The 16,031-nt window shown below is 56.8% G+C and overlaps 2 protein-coding genes and 1 pseudogene across 3 annotated transcripts; 2 read left to right on the top strand and 1 right to left on the bottom strand.

Moving 5' to 3' along the window:
• The first annotated feature begins 249 nt into the window (after positions 1 to 249).
• Positions 250 to 4,281, top strand: LOC125699252 (uncharacterized; annotated as a pseudogene).
• A 336-nt stretch (positions 4,282 to 4,617) lies between these two features.
• LOC125699305 (C-factor-like) lies at positions 4,618 to 6,974 on the bottom strand. The gene is made up of 6 exons (XM_048958724.1): positions 6,706 to 6,974; positions 6,380 to 6,431; positions 6,032 to 6,219; positions 5,582 to 5,740; positions 5,329 to 5,448; positions 4,618 to 5,008 (listed from the first exon to the last, which is right to left on the bottom strand). The coding sequence occupies exons 1-6, from the start codon at positions 6,850 to 6,852 to the stop codon at positions 4,895 to 4,897; spliced, it is 780 nt and encodes a 259-aa protein (XP_048814681.1). The 5' UTR covers positions 6,853 to 6,974; the 3' UTR covers positions 4,618 to 4,894.
• Positions 6,975 to 7,947: 973 nt separating this feature from the next.
• LOC125699304 (uncharacterized) lies at positions 7,948 to 16,004 on the top strand. Of its 2 annotated transcripts, XM_048958722.1 has the most exons (14): positions 7,948 to 8,101; positions 8,185 to 8,311; positions 9,736 to 9,860; positions 10,347 to 10,437; positions 11,025 to 11,104; positions 11,382 to 11,426; positions 11,687 to 11,721; positions 11,895 to 12,058; positions 12,293 to 12,380; positions 12,722 to 12,802; positions 13,454 to 13,552; positions 13,834 to 14,696; positions 15,156 to 15,232; positions 15,472 to 16,004. In XM_048958722.1, the coding sequence occupies exons 1-14, from the start codon at positions 8,043 to 8,045 to the stop codon at positions 15,533 to 15,535; spliced, it is 1,998 nt and encodes a 665-aa protein (XP_048814679.1). In that variant the 5' UTR covers positions 7,948 to 8,042; the 3' UTR covers positions 15,536 to 16,004. The 2 variants fall into 2 exon arrangements, with proteins under 2 accessions (XP_048814679.1, XP_048814680.1); XM_048958723.1 differs by lacking the exons at positions 7,948 to 8,101; positions 8,185 to 8,311 and having other exon boundaries at positions 9,747 to 9,943.
• Positions 16,005 to 16,031: the final 27 nt, after the last annotated feature.

Here is a 16,031-nt window from a genome sequence, read left to right as displayed (position 1 = left end):
CCTACTAAACATCCAGCACTGTCCTTCCCTGGATGATGGGTGGTAGAGTAAGGATGGGGAGAAGGGTGAGGGCTGTGGGCTTGGTGCCCAGTGGATGAGGCTGTGGGCAGCTGGGGGTCTTCTCTGCTGACTCCTGGGGGAAAGCAGGCATAAAGAATGAGCTTGCTGCAACCCCACTGATACAAGGAGGACCTGCTTGTGTCCCTTCCATTTCTTGGTTGTGTTTCCAAGCACGCTTCCAAGCTCTGAATGGATGTGATCCTTCTCCTGTGGTTGCATGGACTTGGGATCTGGGGCTTTGGAGAAGAAGTCAAGTCTTGGAGAGCGGGCAATGCAAGGAGAACCATCACCCCACGACACGTGCCCACCCTGGTCCCAGGGCATCCAAGGCACCAGGGCTGCGGCTGGCACCATCACTGTCCCCATGAGCACCCAAAGCCACTCCCTGGGCTGTGCCTTTTCTCCCGTTCACGCCAAGCAGGCTGCAGTTCCACTGGGAGCAGCCTGTTTGTCACCACTGTGACTGTCTCACCCCCTTGGAGATGGCCATGCTGGCTCGGAGCGTTCTGGTGACTGGGTCCAACCGGGGCATTGGGCTGGAGCTGGTGAGGCAGCTCGCCGCCAGCCCCCAACCCCCACAGCACATCTTTGCCACCTGCCGTGATGTCACTGGTCCGAGAGGGAAGGTCAGTGCATGGGGATGTCTGCCAGCCAGGGGAGTGAGGGGCATCACAGCCCCTCCTGGGTGTCTGCTGGGAGCAAGCTTGGTTGGGTGCTGGGAGGGCGAGGGGAAGGTGGGCTGTGCCCATGTGGTGCCCATGACCTGGGTGCTCACACCGAGCCAATCATCCCCTTCTCCCTGCTGGGGACAGCACCGAGCCCAGCAGCCCCCCTTCACCTGACAGCTTCCCCAGCAAGAGCAAAGCCACCGCAGTCTGCTCCTCGGGGACGAGGATGGGGTGGGTGGGAAGACCAGCAGTGCTGCTGGTGGCTTCTAACCCCCTGCTCCATGCCCTTGTCTCCAGGCCCTGCAAGAATTAGCGGCCCGGCACCCCAACATCAAGCTGATCCATCTAGGTATGGTGCAACCCCCCTCCTTCATAAGGCTCTGCTGCTCCTGGCCCTCCTCCCTCCTGTGCCCTCCACTCGTCTGGGGGCGCAACTATGGATGTCTTTGCTAGACCTTGGTGGTGGCAGCCATGTGGCTTCAGCCTGGTGAGCTGGGATGTCTGCCAGGTGGAGTGACAAGCAGGAGAGGAGAAGACAAGGGCATGGGATAAAAGGGAGAGCTGCAGAGAATGGCACTTTGCATTGCCAAAGTTGGGGTGTTCATCTACAGGGAGTTCTGCTCCAGGCTGCCTTCCTCCACGTGAGGGAATGGTTTACTTCAAACCAATGATAGGAACACGTGTTTCAGAAATGAAAGAAATTAACTCTGAAATGCCCACTGTATCCTTTCGTTCTGCATTTCTTTCTTTCCCTTTCTAACCCCATTTTCTTCCATCTGAAAGCTGAGGACCTGGGCGTGCATTTTGCTTTGTAGGCACCATTTCAGCCATTGTGGAGAGGAGAGGAGAAGTTGCCTTCAGCTAATTAGGCTAGTGTAGCAATAGGGATGTGCTTGTCACGCATGCCTGGCCCCATTCTCCCTTGGAGCAATGACTCAGCCAGTCCAAACACAGACATTAATCATTCACCCAAGCCAGTGAATGACACCTGGAGTAATGGAGCTTGGAGCTCTGCTTGTACATCATCCAAGAAGAAGTTGTCATAAAGCTTGTTGAGAAATATCCTTCATGAGACCAAAGAATCATGAAATCACTTGAGTTGGAAGAGACCCTAAAAGGTCATCTAGCCCAACTCCCCTGCAATGCAAGCAATGTGATGTCCCAAATATCCTCTTGAATCCCACCGCTGCATCCCCATCAGCTCCCCAATGCAATGGCGAAGGCTTTCAGTACCACCAGCAACAGCCCCAAGCTGAGCAGCATCTGAACAAGCTCAGGCTCTTGCTCCAAGGGGTCCACATGCCTCAGCACAGAGGTCAAAACCCCAAATCACAAATAACTCCAAATTCAAGCTGGGCGTCAGAAAAAAAAATGCTGCTTCCATAAGGTAACACTCATCTTCCAAAAGTCTATGCTGCCCCATGGATACTTGACTCCCAGGTCACTCAAATGCTTTATAAGATGACTTAAGGCTTGCTTGCCACCACCATAAACCTACCAGACTACTTCAAAATGCCCCAGAAAAGGGTCATTCTGGTGCTCAAGGGAAGAACAAGTCGTCTTTAGCTCTTCCCATTTTTGCTAATTCAGACTTGTGCAAGCTTGAGAACACAAGTCAAGTGGGGGCAGAATGTTGCAAGTGGGGGCCTGGCTCCCAGATTCTCCCTGCAGCAGGCTCTGCAGAGCATGTGTGCACTGGGACTCATCCTCAGCAGCACCCACAAATGTGAATATTCATAGACCTTAAGGGCTTGTGTAGTTGTGACATAAAAATGTATTGCCAATGTTAACGGTTGGTCTAACCAGGCTCGTTTCAGATCTGCCAGGTGTTCAGATGTCTCCTTTTAAAGAAATGAGGGACATTTCAGTGGGGCAAGCATCCATCATGCGATACAGATCTTGACAAGCAAACCTTCAGAAAACACAGACTTAAAACATACCACTCCTATGTAGTGTAGGGGGGCTGGAGCATCTGTAGGTAAGAGAAGGATGGGAATCGCAGTCTGCAAGGAAAAGTTTCATGTTGTATCCTGGAAAGATGAATTTTAGCATGTTGGAAAATGAGAAGGTCACTCTCAATGACCCATCAGACTGGGTATCAACCAGGAAAGATCAGAATGTAAGTCAATAATATAATGAAATATTTCCCCAATACACCAGCAAGCCCTATAGCTCTTGGAGGAAGTCTCCACGAATAGCTACAGCATTCCTCCAGGCAGCACTTACAAAATAACCCCTCAAATCCATAAAGTGAATGCAGTCACATTCTTCTTTTTGCCCTGCAGACACGGTGGACTTGCCCAGCATCCGTGGAGCCGTGCAGGCTGTGGAGACTCATCTGCAGGGCCAGGGCTTGAACCTGCTCATCAACAACGCTGGCGTCGGCTCGCAGGCCACACTGCAGTCTGTGGATGCACAGGAGATGCTCGCCGCGTTTGCAGTCAACGTGGTGGGGCCCCTGCAGGTTGCCAAGGTGTGTGTGGGCTAGGGCTGCTCCTCTGTGGCCTGTAATCATGGTGTGAGGACTTCCAGGGCAAGGCTGAAAACCAGGGTCTGTATTAACAGAGCTCTAATGCGTATCTTCCTGCCAGGAATTCCTACCGCTCTTGGAGAAGGCGGCGAAGGACGCAGGGACGGAGGGGCTGAGCTGCAGCAGGGCTGCCATCATCAATGTGTCTTCCAAAGTGGGCTCCATCGGGCTGTGTCTTGGGGTGCTGGAGGCCCCCATGTACCCATACCGTGCCAGCAAGGTGAGGGGGCAGGGGGGGATTTGGGGATAGTCCCCCACGGACCTGCTCCAGGCATCCCTTGCCTGGTCCTACAAGCATGAGCACTCAGAGCACCAGCCTGAGCCATGCCCATGCTATCTGACTCTTCCAGGCTGCCCAGAACATGGTGACCAGGTGCCTGGCTGCAGAGCTCAGGGACAAGGGGATCTTGTGTGCAGCGATCCATCCTGGCTGGGTGAAGACCGACATGGGGACGGAGCAGGTATGCTGCTGTGCAGGAAACACAAGGAACGGGTGCTGTGTCCCTGCTGCTTGGTGAAGCTGCAGCCAAGGGAATGCTCTGAGGTCTGCAGCTCTGTGTGTGGAGGTAGAGGCTCTGCAGCTGCTTGGGGCTGGCAGGGGACACTGGCTGCCAGCCCTGTCCCTCACACGGAGAGCAGAGGACTGGCAAGAAGGAAGAATATCTCTATAGGCAGCCAGCCCCATTCAAGTTGGAACAAAAGGGCGCAGCAGCTTCCATGCACCCTCTAGCCTGGTCAGACCCTGCAGCTCTTCTTGCCCATCACAGCTGTGGCAGTGATCCTGTTCCTTGTCCTCTTCCACAGGCACCCATGACAGTGGAGCGCAGCATGCAGGGCATTCTGGAGGTGCTGAGCATCCTTTCACAGGAGACCTGTGGGGCCTTCCTTGACTGGGAAGGGAACCGCCTGCCCTGGTGATGCCAGCTCAGCACAACCATGTCACTCTTCCCCACTCACGGACAAGGGCAGAAGCTTCTCCCCATTCCCCACCTCACGTGCAGCCTTTCGGTGCCCTGCATCCCAACTTTGCATCACCCTGTGCCCCCTCCTCCCCCCACCTCAGCCCTCGTAAGGAACCCTTGCTGGACAGACCCTATACCCCCACCTTGCCTGTGCTGCTCCCATCCCCAGGCAGCTCATCTCCTCAAAGACAGGTATTGGCCCCTAATCCTGGCCTTTCTGGAGGGAATGTTTCCAGCAGTGACATCTGTCAATTGAGGGGACACCTGGCAGTGGCTGTGGTTGGGAACAGTGGGCTCTGATGCACACAGATGAGGGGTGGGACCCCCTGGGAAGGGGCCTTCCTCCATGGGGTTCCACAGAGCCTGTTGTGCTCACAGATAGAGCCAAGAGCATTGCTGTTGTCAGATATGGGTTTATTGAAGACTTAGCAGAGGTCGGGCAGCAGCACAGAATCACAGAATCACAGAATCACAGAATTGTAGGGGTTGGAAAGGGACCTCCAGAGATCATCGAGTCCAACCCCCCTGCCAAAGCAGGTTCCCTACAGTAGGTCGCACAGGTAGGCATCCAGGCAGGTCTTGAACATCTCCAGAGAAGGAGACTCCACCACCTCCCTGGGAGGGAGGGCAGAGGGGCCACTGCCAGGATCCAGGCACGAGGCCGGGCCAGCACCTCACCAGGGCACAACGTTCCCTTCCCAGTCCAGGAAGGACCCGCTGTCCTTCTCGGAGAGCTTGGAGAGCACCTTCAGCATCCCTGCTGCGCTCGCGTCCACCGTCACGGGGGGCTGCAGGGCAGAGGGAGAAACGCAGGCGTGTGTGCCCAAGGGCTGCCCAGGCTGTGCCCTGGAGCCCAGCTGCGGGAAGGCAGCGGCCGGGCTGAGGGGGAAGCAGAGCCCTGGGAGGAGGGTGAGAGCTGGGAAGGCGGGCGGTGGGGCTGCCAGGAGCCGGGGCTGGCGCTGCGCAGGGGTCCCAGGGCAGGGAGAGCTGCCATGGTGCTGACGGAGCAGCCCCCTGAGGGGGTCTTGGTGCAGGGCTCCGGGAGACAGCAGCCTCCGTGGGAGACCAGCACAGGCTGTGGATGGACCCAACGTGGGGAAGCTCCTACCGTGTGTCCTCCTGCGCTCCCCATGTCTGTCTGCACCCAGCCAGGATGGAAAGCGACACAGAAGATGCCGTGTTCGCGGTACCCCATGGACTGGCACCTGGTGAGCATGTTGAGAGCAGCCTGTGGGAGACAGCACAGGGATCAGGTGGGGATGAGAAGGTGCAGCCTGGGGACACGTGCAGATCCCATGGCTGGGCAGGGGAGAGGAAGGATATTTTCCCTCCACAGTGTGTGGATGTGGTATGTGCCATACCTTGCTGCAGCGGTATGAGGCAACTTCCAATATATCCCAACCACCGACAGAAGAAATGGATCCCCCAATGCTGGACATGTTGACAATGGCTGCCTTGCTGCAGCTCATCCCCGAGCCCGTGCTGCCCTGGGCTGCCTTCTTCAGCAGGGGCAGGAACGCCTGTGGGGAGGGGAGATTCAGGGTTCCACACACAGGGGACAGGACCAACTCCTTCCACAGCAGCAGTGCTGGCACCAGCACCATTGGCAGCCATCTTCCTCTTTTCTCATCCCCCCCCCCAGGTTCCAGCTCCTTAGCACCAACCCCTGTCCCACAGCTCCTCAGAGCAGCTCAGGAGCATCAGTAAAAGAGCAGAGCAGGGCTCTGTTCCACCAGCCCCTTCCTTCTGCCACAGAGGATCTCAGGGCCTCAGAACAGGGATGTTCCTGGCGCTATGGGTGAGCACATTACCTGGCTGACCAGCAGAGGTGCGATGGTGTTGGTGGTGTACACCTCGGCCATGTCCTTCAGTGTTTCATTGTCAAGCTTGTTTGGCCTTAGGATCCCAGCGTTGTTGATGAGGAGGTTCAGCCCCGAGCCCTTGAGGCGCTCCCCGACGCTGGCTGCGGCCGCCTTGATGCTGGCGGGATCGGTGACTTCTGCAGAGGCGAGGTGGGGAGGTGAGCGCCCGCTGCCCTCGGTGTCTGCCAGCAGGCACAGTGCTGGGACAGAGCCCTGCACCAGGGATGGGGGAGGACGGCGTGCTGGCAGAGCAGGGAGCCCAGGGAGGCAGCCTTGTGCTCCAGCTGTGTCACCTACCGAGCGGGACAGGGACCACGTTGGGGTGCTTGGAGGCCAATTTCTGCAGCTCCTGTAGAAGACAGCTGATGTGAGCCTCGTGTCGCACTCTGAGCTGCTCAGCCAACACAGCCCTTTGCCTGCAGCCCTGGGGCACACGGTGCCAGGCAGTGGCAGCAGCTCCCTTCTTGATCCCAATGAGTTCTGGGCACGGCCATTGCTTGCATCCCGCCCCAGTTCTGCTGTGCCTGAGGTCCAGGGCTGCAGCTCCCTGGTGGAGACCCTCCCACATCCCCCCTCCTGCAGCAGCCCTGCTGTCCCCCACCTCAGCTCCAGCCCAGCCTCACCTGCGCTCGCTGTCCCTTGGGGTCGCGACATGTTGCAAAGACCCACTCAGGTGGGTTTGACAATGCCAGCAGGTGCCGGACCAGCCCGAGGCCGATTCCCCGGTTGGCCCCAGTCACCAGAGCAGAGTGGAAGCGAACTCCAGCCATACTGCTTTGTCTGCCTCTGTGCTGACACCGCAGTGCCTCCAGGTGCCTTTTACAACTCAGTTATCTCACATTTTCCCGTGAGGGCTTGCATCTGCTCTTTGCTCCACAAAACTCTCTGCAACATGCCAGCCTCTTGGCTTTACTCCACACCCTCGATCCAGCTTTCCTGGTGGCTATGTGACAGAAGGGGATCCCAGCGTCCTGCCCGGGCAGGGAATGCCCTGGCTGGGAGGTCTGACAGCCGATGATGCTCACCTGGTGGTGATACACACTGTCCTGAGCCCTGTGAAAAGCCACCTCTGCTCCCAAAGCTGACGCAGTACAAGCAGCAGCTTGCCCGTGCAGGCCTTGGCTGCAGTTTGGTTGCCACTTTTCATACCTCCCTCTTCTCTCATCTCATCTACCAAAACGTGAGCCTCGTGGTTTTGGCACCAGAACCACCTCTGTTCCTACACGGAGGTGCCTCCTCCCACCTTCCCTCTCGTCCTCTGTCCCTCGGGGCTGGATCGGCAAAGCCAGACTGTGTGCAGCACCATTTTTGTGCACAACAGCCAGGAGAGGTGAGAGCCCTTCTGTCACCGTAACAGGCTGGAAAACCTGGGAACCCTCTGGAACTTCTTGGAAACCCACCAAGGGGGCCGTCTTCCCAAAGCTCAGCCCTCATAGCAACCACAGCTGGAAGCGCAATGGAAGGCCAGCATTCCCACCCAGCACACCGCAGCCGCCCCAGCTCAGGGTGATCCCAGCGATCCTCGCTTCGTTTCTGTGCTGGGGCGGCCACGAGCCCGACTGGGATGGACCCAAATCGCAGCCGTGCTCCAGAAAAAACAGCGTGACAGCATGGCGGCGGGCGCGATGCTCCTCCCGATGCTCCCCGTGTGAGCGCGTCCCCCAGCAGCCGGCAGGGAGCAACGTGACTGAGCGCAGCACGGAGCGACCCGAGCACGGGCACGAAGGAACGGTTCAGTTCAGCGGTGCGAGCCGGAGGAGCTCCGGGGATCTGCTGCGAACGGGGACTCGGCGAGCGCCGAGCGCGCTGCTCACAATAAACTCGGCTGCGTTCCAACACCGCCGTCCTCTCCCCATCCCCAACTCCGCAAACCACGAGGCGGCTCCGGCCCCACGGAACGCCGCCCCGCCCCGGATGCTGCCGCCCGGCTGCGCTTCCCCTTCCCGGGCCGCGGGCGGCCATGGCGGCGGTGTGCAGTGCTGGAGGGGCGGGAGCGGCGGAGCGGGCGGCCGAGGGCGGGTGAGGCGGCGGCGGCGGGGGGAGCCGGGCTGCCCTGCCGGGCTTCGGCTGTCAAAACGGGGCCCTTCCTCTCGCCCCGCCAGGTTGCTGTACGGCAATAGGAATCTCTCCGCTCCCGGTCTCTACGTCCTGCAGCCGTGGATCGTCGGCTTGCTGCTGAACCACGAGCAGCCCGACGGGAAGAAGTGGCTGACGGGGCAGGTGCTGCGGGTGGGTATCCGTGCGGGGGAGGGGTTCTGGTGGCCGGCGGCGTGCCTTCACAGCGCCGGGAGCCTGCTGTGCCATGGGCTGCGTCCAGAAGCGGCCTTCGGTTCCCAAAGGGGCCGGAAGAAGGAAGGGGACAGGTTTTGTAGTAGGGGCTGCTGTGGTAGGACGAGGAGAAATGGGTTGGAGCTGAAGGAGGGGAGGTTTAGCGTGGATGTAAGGAGGTGTGGGCTGCCCAGAGCGGTGGGGGATGCCCATTGCCTGCAGGCACCCAAAGTCAGGCTGCGTGGTGCTCTGGGCTCGTGATCCAGTGTCTGTCTGTTCACAGAATCACAGAACGGCCCAGGTTGGAAGGGACCTCGAGGATCACAAAGCTCCAACCCCCTGCCACACTTCCACATTTCATAGCAGCCCAGGCTGCCCAGGGCCCCATCCAACCTGGCCTTGAACACCTCCAGGGATGGACAGGGCATCACAGCCTCTCTGGGCAGCTGTTCCAGCACCTCACCGCTCTCATAGTACAGAACTTCCCCCTGACGTCCAACCTCAATCTTCCCTCCCTCAACTTCAAACCATTTCCCCTTGTCCTGCTGTTATCTGCCCTTTTAAAGAGCTGTTCATTGCCATGGAGCCAGAAGGGATCTTTAAATCATCCAGTCATGCAGCTCAAACGATTCTATGATGGGCAGCCTGAAGGGAGAAAGAGGAAAGTCCATACTCCTGGCTCCTTTCATGCTCTCTGCTAGCCCTGGTGTCCCCTTGCCACCCAGCAGCAGCTCGGTTTGGCTGGGGAGGAAGGGTGAGAGCTGGCTGTGAGCGCTGCTTATGGATGGTTGCTCCTCTCTGCTTCAGAGCCAGCATTGTGGAGAACTGTGGGCTAAACTGTCGTTAGCTGTGCGCTGAGGGCTCAGATCATCACTTAACGAGTTATACAAGTGGATAATTCAGTTATGTTAAAACATAGCTGGGTTTCTATGTGGAGCTCTCTGATGCATCACAGACCCCATGTGGTGTGGCTGGCGTGATTTGGAGACAGAGAATGAAGAAGCTGTGAGATGCTCACTGAGTGTGAGATCTGCAGGCAGGGCACTGGGTTGTGATAGTCACAGAATGGCCTGGATTGAAAAAGGACCACAATGATCATTTCGTTTCGACCCCCCTGTTGTGTGCAGGGTCGCCGACCATCAGACCAGGCTGCCCAGAGCTGCATTATGCACATTATGTTGGAGGGATGCCTCCTTACACGAGCAGGCTGCCAAATGTTGGCTGCTGGGCCGCTTTGTGGCCCCACTCCCTGCTGGGAGATCCCTTCAGGCTGTGATGGTGACTGAGTGGATCCTGAGGGCTCCCCAGGTGCGCTCTGCTGCCTTCGATCGCTGTCTGTTCTCTGGGTGATGTTCATTCTGCTTTTTTCATTCCCTGCTCTGTAGGTTTTGAGTGGCTCAAGTGCTCCTGGCCAAGGTGAAGTGCAGCAGGATGCTGTCTTGCAAGTCTCAGACGGCTCCCACTACATCCGAGTGGTCATTACAGCAGAAGCTCTGCAGGCAGAAGAAAAGTGGGTTCCATCGTGGCTCGGCCGTGGCTGGGACTGCAGCTCTGCAAAGCTGCTAGTGGGGCTCCCGCCTGGCCTTGTTTCAGGTTGTGTTAAGCTAAATCAATAACAGGGTGGGAAGTCGGTGTGAAGGAGGTGCTGCTGCTAGGCTGGAACACAGGCGTTGGTGCTGCAGATGTGACTAGCTGGGATGTGCAGGGGTTGATGGAAACACCTTAACTGTGGTTCCTTGGGCTCTGTCAGTGCTAGCAGCCTGTCTTGGTTTCCCCATTTGGATGCGAGCCCTCTGTTTTCCAGCTGGAGCAATTGCTGGTATCGGAGGGAGGATATAAAGCAGCTCTCAGCAGCTCAGTCCCTGATGCTCATGCTGAGAAGTGTTCCGTTGTGCCCCTGTGTTGTGTAGCTGTAAGGGGAGCCCCATGGTTGGTGTGGGCGGTCTGACTTCATTCTTCGTCTCTCCCAGATGGTCCTGCTCTGTTCTTTTTCTAGTGCCCACATGCAGTTCATGCTTTCCAGCCTTATCTGTAGACTGATCACCTTGCAGAAGTACACACTGTGTTTCCGGGAGGAGGCCAAGCTGGTAAGTACTTTGATGCATGGAAGTAATTTGTTCCCTAACCTTGCCTTGCTCCCTGCGTGCTTTGAGCTGCTCCCAGAGCTGCGTGATGGAGCTGGGGGTGGGTGGAGGCCGGCCTTTCTTCTCCGTGGCCCTTCAGTGCTCAGGTCCTGGCAAGCTGTGTGGTGACAGTGAAGAAGACTTGATGGCCTGAGCCCTCCATGGGGACGTGGTGCATCTCCCCTAGGGTCTGCAGTGGCCTCAGCCACCCAACTGCTTCCTCTTGCTGTTCTGGAGCTACCAGCTCTGTGCCTGCAGGAGGCCTGCGTGGACCTCAGCCCGTGGCAGAGAGCTCCCTGCCCTCGCCTTGCTCAGATTCAGGCACTTCCCCATGGCCTCAGGCTGGCTCAGCCTTGCTTACAGCCCATGAAGAGGCTGCTGCAAAAGCTAACAGCTGATGCAGAAGGTGCAAAACCCGCTGCAGGGGAGTTCAGGCTGCTCCTTGTTGAGGTTGTTAGCTGGGCTGGGGAGGTGCTCACCAGTCCTGAAGTGGGAGGGAGCAGAGCTGTGACTGCTTGCCCATCCCACATGGACTCTGTTTGCCCCAACAGGAGGACTGCGAGTTTTATCTCACCGCCCAGCGCTTCGTTGTGCTGCCCATGGAGAGGCAGAGGATGGATTCATCAAATGTGTATGTGCCAGGCTGCAGGCTGGGGGTGCTGGTCTGTGGGGCTTGAGCATTGCCCTGGAGCTGAGAAGACAGCGTTTGCCACGTAGCACTGAAGCCAGGAGCCCTTGGCACAGCAGCATGCACTGCCAGTAATGAGCTAAGAGACGTGCTGCTGTGACCTGGTTATGTTAGAGATCATTGTACTCACTGCATGAGAGAGATTTGTGTCACAGACTCTGAAGGAATGTGTGCATGGGAGGGAACGCCCCATCAGTAACTGGCTTCTCTGTTGTTCTAGGAACCAGGAGCCCTCTGTGCTACAGAAGATAAAGGAGCTCTGGCTGTAAGTATGGGGCTGGTGATTGCCAGGGAATACGTGCAGACACCACGGTGCGAGGGTGCAGGCACTGAATGTTTTTCATGTGAGCTGGCAGGGGCTGGTACGTGTTTGAAGGTAGATCCTTGTGAATCTGTAGGACTCTGTGCCCTGGGATGTGACAGAGCTGAGCAGAGAGTGCAAAGCAGGTCACTTCCATGGGTGTGATCCCACTGACACAGGAGCCCACCCAGCTCTCACCCTGGCTTTCTCCTTGGTCATTGCAGGAGGAATCTCTCTATGGGGACCACTCCTAGCTCAGGTAAGGGTCATGAAGACCTGTGTGGCTGGGGAAAGAAAGGAAAAAGTGTTTCTGGTTGCAGAGGAAATGCAGTTTTGCATCTTTCCACAAGTTTCTGTCACGCAACAAAAAGTAAAAGCATTTGCTTGAGCTGAGGCATTTTCTCCACTAACATAGATGTGTTCTTGCTCCAGAGCCGTCCCTCTCTCAGCTGTTAGAAGTGATAGCACAGGACCAGCTTGAGGTCTTGAAGGAAAACGCTGAGGAGTGCTTGGATTTGCAGGTGCCCAAAGAGACACCCTCAGCAGAGGCAGACAAGCTCCCTGTGACCCGATGGGAGGCAGAGCTCCAGAAGGAGGTCAGTCCAAGTGTTGAGCAGTGCCTGGTGCAGAGCCAGCCCTGTGTGACCATGTGGGGCAGGGCTGTGGCAGATCGTGGCGGGGGCCCTGCTTGAGGGCTTGGAGGAAGAAAGGAGCAGGGGGCAGAAGCAGAGGTTTGTTGGGAATTGAAGCTATGCTCACCTGTGAGTGAGCTCCTGCAGCTTGAGAGGGACCACCCAGCAAAAACAAACAAGGAATGTTTCTCATTTCAGCCACATGAAGACGTCTTCATAGTCCCAGCCAACATCCTGCTGATCCCTGCTGAGGAAGCAGTGGTTGACCGCGCTGCTTCCCAGGCAGGTCAGTGCTGTGGCATCGTTTGGTGGCTATGCAGGTCAGCAGCTCAGTGCCCAAGCATGTTGAAATAAGAGACTTTTTCCTGGTTATGGTCTGAGCACAACCCACAAACACCTAGAAAGTGGAATTTTGAAAGCTGCGGCCCCTAGAATACAGAGCACCTAAGAGCTTTGTAGGTCACAGGCCTGGTTGGCACATTCCTTCTCTTGCTGTCTCACTCCCCACACTGCTGAGATACCAGAAGTCCTGTCAGCTGCCTGGGATCTTTAGAAAGTGGAGAAGGCTTCCTTTGAAGGCTGAGCAGTGTGCTGGGGGTGTGACCAGCAGTGCCCCTTTTGTTTCAGCTACGTGTGGAGCATCTCCTGAGAAGAGCAGCTACGAAATGACAGTGCCAGGTGATCAGAGCATCATAGCCCAGGCCAGGTGTAAGTAGTGGGACATGCACATCCCATGCAACCTCTTAGTATTTTCATCTGACGTCTGCTCAACCTCTTTGCATTAAGAAGGACATAGCAGCAGAGCCAGGTCTCTAGGAGTGAGTACTTCTGGCATTGAGTGAGCAGGGGGCAATTTCACACCTTCAGCTTGTCCTGGGCAGCGCAGGCTGTGCTCCAGCCACCAGGAGACAGCACACACCTGCGAGTCCCTCATGGGGACCACATTATCAGGTCACAGTCTGTGAAGAGCTTCTGTGTGGTTTCTCACCTCTCAGCACGTAGGGTGCAGGAGGTGGCAGCTGCTGTTTACGTGCCCCAGTTGTCTGACTGTGTCTGCTTCAGCAGCAAGAGGCCAGGCCCTCTGATAGCCCTGCACGAGAAAGGAAAAGGGTGCAGAGGAAGGCCTTCCTCCTGCCTGCTCTCTGGGTGCTCAATATCTCTCCACTGCCCGAATGAGGTCTTAGAAGGAATCTGGCTGAGCCATCACTCCAGATTTTTCTCCTAGAAGGGTTTCAGAGCTCCCCCCTGAGTGCTGCCTGTGCAGTTCACCACTCTTAGCTGTTGCAGGGCTGGGAATAGACAGCGGCGTTCTTGGTCCTGCAGTTCAATCCAGTCACATCCTGGTTGTGGTTGTTGCAGCTGCAGAGTCAACAGTACTGTCAGAGGACTCAGAGGCATCGCTGGACAACCCTTGGAACAGGCTGCCCCCTGTGTCCTTGACCCTGTCCTCTTCAGAAGGTGAGTCTCCATGCTGTGTGGAGCACACATGTTTTGCTGGGAGCAGACAGCCCCACTCCTCTCTATGTGGACATAGAGTTCCTCCTTGATGCTGACTTTCTTCCCTGGTCAAAAAGTAGTGCTGTGCTAATCTGATGTCCCCAGGGTGCCATTTTCCCATGCCTGCTGTGATGCTCACCTGCCCTGTCTCACATACCAGCACAGCTCCTGCTCCCACGTGTTACCACCTGCAGAGTGCCCCTTGCTCAATGCGACTCTGCTTCTTTTTCCTCTTTTACCAGAGAAGTCCCATCTGTGTAGCTCTCCACGCGCTCAAGAGGCCCAGCAGGAGGTGGCTGCCGACAGCAACACCCCTGACTTGTTGGAACCTTGTAGCCACGATTCTCCCCAGGCCTTGCTGCAGGATGACTCAGTGCAGACTTCATCTCCCTCGCTGCTCACCTCATATTGCAATATCAGCCCTGTGAAGGCTGACATGACCCAGGCAATGTCAACTGCAGAGGCAGCCTGCTCTGCCCCTTGTGCTGCTCGAGTCCCCCTGCGGCCAGAGGATTCTCAGGCCAACGTGTCATCAGTCTCTCCAGTTTTACCTGTCCTGCCCAGCAGTCACTTGGCATCCCGTGCTGAAAGGGCACCTCACCAGGAGCAGGCGGACTCCAGTGGCACAGCTTTCCCTCTGTATACGCAGAAGCATCACCTGGGTGATGCCAGAGCCAAGGGAGGAGAATCCCCAAGGAAGACCAGAAGGGCTGTGGGTGCCAAGAGGAAGCTGTTGGTGGGAGATAGTCAGGCTCTGCCTCACCCATGTCGGTCCCTTGGTGGACTGCAGCGCAGAAAGCCTCCCCAGCACCCCTCTAAGGGCACGGGGAGAGAAGTGGGCAGGAAGCTGGAGTTCACGAGCCCACAGAGAGCAAAGAAGAGCAGAAGGGAGATAGGGCCACAGTGTGAAGAAGAATCCCTTGAGGAAGAGCTGGACGAGGAGGAGGAATTGGAACTGGATGAAGAGGAGCTGGAGCTAGATGAGGAGGAGGAGCTGGATGAAGAAGAGGAGGAGGAGCTGGATGAAGAAGAGGAGGAGGAGGAGCAGCAGGCATCAGTGAAAAGTCCCAACTACCACCTGGAGCAGCACAGAGATCTGCAGCCGGTAAGGATAAAGCAGCTGGTGGGATCCTGTGGGACTCATGTGGCACCCATTGAGGGTTTCTGTGTCCCCACACCCCTCGTGTGCCTCCTGCAGGCCTTTCTGCATGTCTGTAAGGCTGTGCTGGGGATGGGCAATGGAAAGCAGGCGTGCTGAGCCAGGCCTTCCTGGCTGCTAGGAAGGCAGAACAGAGCTGCTGTATGCAGGGTACAGGGAGGACTTGTGACTTTGGGTGAAAGTGCAGCTGTGCTCAGCAGGGAGCTGTGTGGGAAGCAGCCCTTGCTGAAGGCTTTTCCAGGTTTCCAAGAGAAATGAAATGGGGAGGGCAGGAAACGAGGGGGGGAGGTAAGAGCTGCTGCAGATGTATCGAGGTCTCGGGATATGTCATGGGATTGTGGTCTTGTTTGGTGGCTGGCCAGCTGTGCTCCAGCACCAGGCTCACTGTCTCCTTCACTTCCACAGTATGTGAATGAGAATCCACCCCGCTACAAATACGAGCCCCCCGGCCCAGAGCTCTGCAAGCAGATACAATCCATCAGGTCAGTGCAGCGATGGACTCAATGCGCCCTGCCATCTCCCAGCCCTCGGTTCTCTGGGCACAGCCATCTGCTCTGGCACCCTTTGCAGCCCAGCTGCAGTGGGTCCCTCTGTCCCTGCCAGGTCCTGAGCTCTGCTTTGTCCCTCTGGGAGCAGCAGTCCCACCGTGGGCCTACCTGGGCACTTTTGTGTCCTCCCATTGGGTCCATGTCTCACTGCAGCTCGCATTTTGGTTTTGCAGGCTCTCCAAGGCGATGATGATGTGGGCGAGCTGGATTGTCACGGAAAGGGATGTGGACTTTTGAGATGAGACCATGCGGAGGTTGAGCGTGCTCATCTCCTTTCTTCAGCCTGTTCAGCAACCTTCCTTTAAAGCTGCATGTCCCTCAGGGGCCGCTGGGTGGTGGCTGGCCAGGCATCGGGGACCCTGGCAGCGACAGATCCTCAGTTTTGAGAGAGAGAACGCCGCCTGTTTGGGGATGCTGCAGTGCGTGAGCTGGGCTCGTTCTCACCTCAGTGCTATGCTGCACCCGTGGTCTTTCCATTGCAGCCTAGAGCAAACAGCCTGCAAGGAGAGGGAACCTGTGCCCACTGTAGCATGGGCAGCAGCGATGGCAGATGCAGGCACCAGGCCCTGGAACCTGATCCCCTTCCTGAAGCCAGCGCAGCATTTGGACATTTATTGACTCGGTTTCGTTGAGTTCCACACTCTTTCTTAACAAAATATCCAGCAAGGTTTGTGTTGTTAAAATTAAAAGTCATATATTTTTTAAATACACAGCTCTTGTATTAAAAAAAAAA

The sequence above is a fragment of the Lagopus muta genome, chromosome 12 (assembly GCF_023343835.1).
Source record: "Lagopus muta isolate bLagMut1 chromosome 12, bLagMut1 primary, whole genome shotgun sequence".
In the NCBI taxonomy this organism is placed as follows: Eukaryota; Metazoa; Chordata; class Aves; order Galliformes; family Phasianidae; genus Lagopus; species Lagopus muta.
The sequence above is the reverse complement of the archived record's forward strand: the minus strand, read 5'-3'. Positions and strand labels throughout refer to the sequence as shown.

Bases quoted from the DNA above. Each gene is read 5' to 3' on its own strand.
- LOC125699305 (XM_048958724.1), bottom strand. From the start codon at position 6,852: ATGGCTGGAGTTCGCTTCCACTCTGCTCTGGTGACTGGGGCCAACCGG. The intron at 5,741-6,031 runs GTAATGTGCTCA...CCCTCCCCACAG, and splicing joins CACCTCTGCTGGTCAGCCAG to GCGTTCCTGCCCCTGCTGAA. The intron at 5,449-5,581 runs GTATGGCACATA...TGTCTCCCACAG, and splicing joins CCTCATACCGCTGCAGCAAG to GCTGCTCTCAACATGCTCAC.
- LOC125699304 (XM_048958722.1), top strand. From the start codon at position 8,043: ATGGCGGCGGTGTGCAGTGCTGGAGGGGCGGGAGCGGCGGAGCGGGCG. The intron at 8,312-9,735 runs GTGGGTATCCGT...CCTGCTCTGTAG, and splicing joins TGACGGGGCAGGTGCTGCGG to GTTTTGAGTGGCTCAAGTGC. The intron at 12,059-12,292 runs GTCAGTCCAAGT...TTCTCATTTCAG, and splicing joins AGGCAGAGCTCCAGAAGGAG to CCACATGAAGACGTCTTCAT.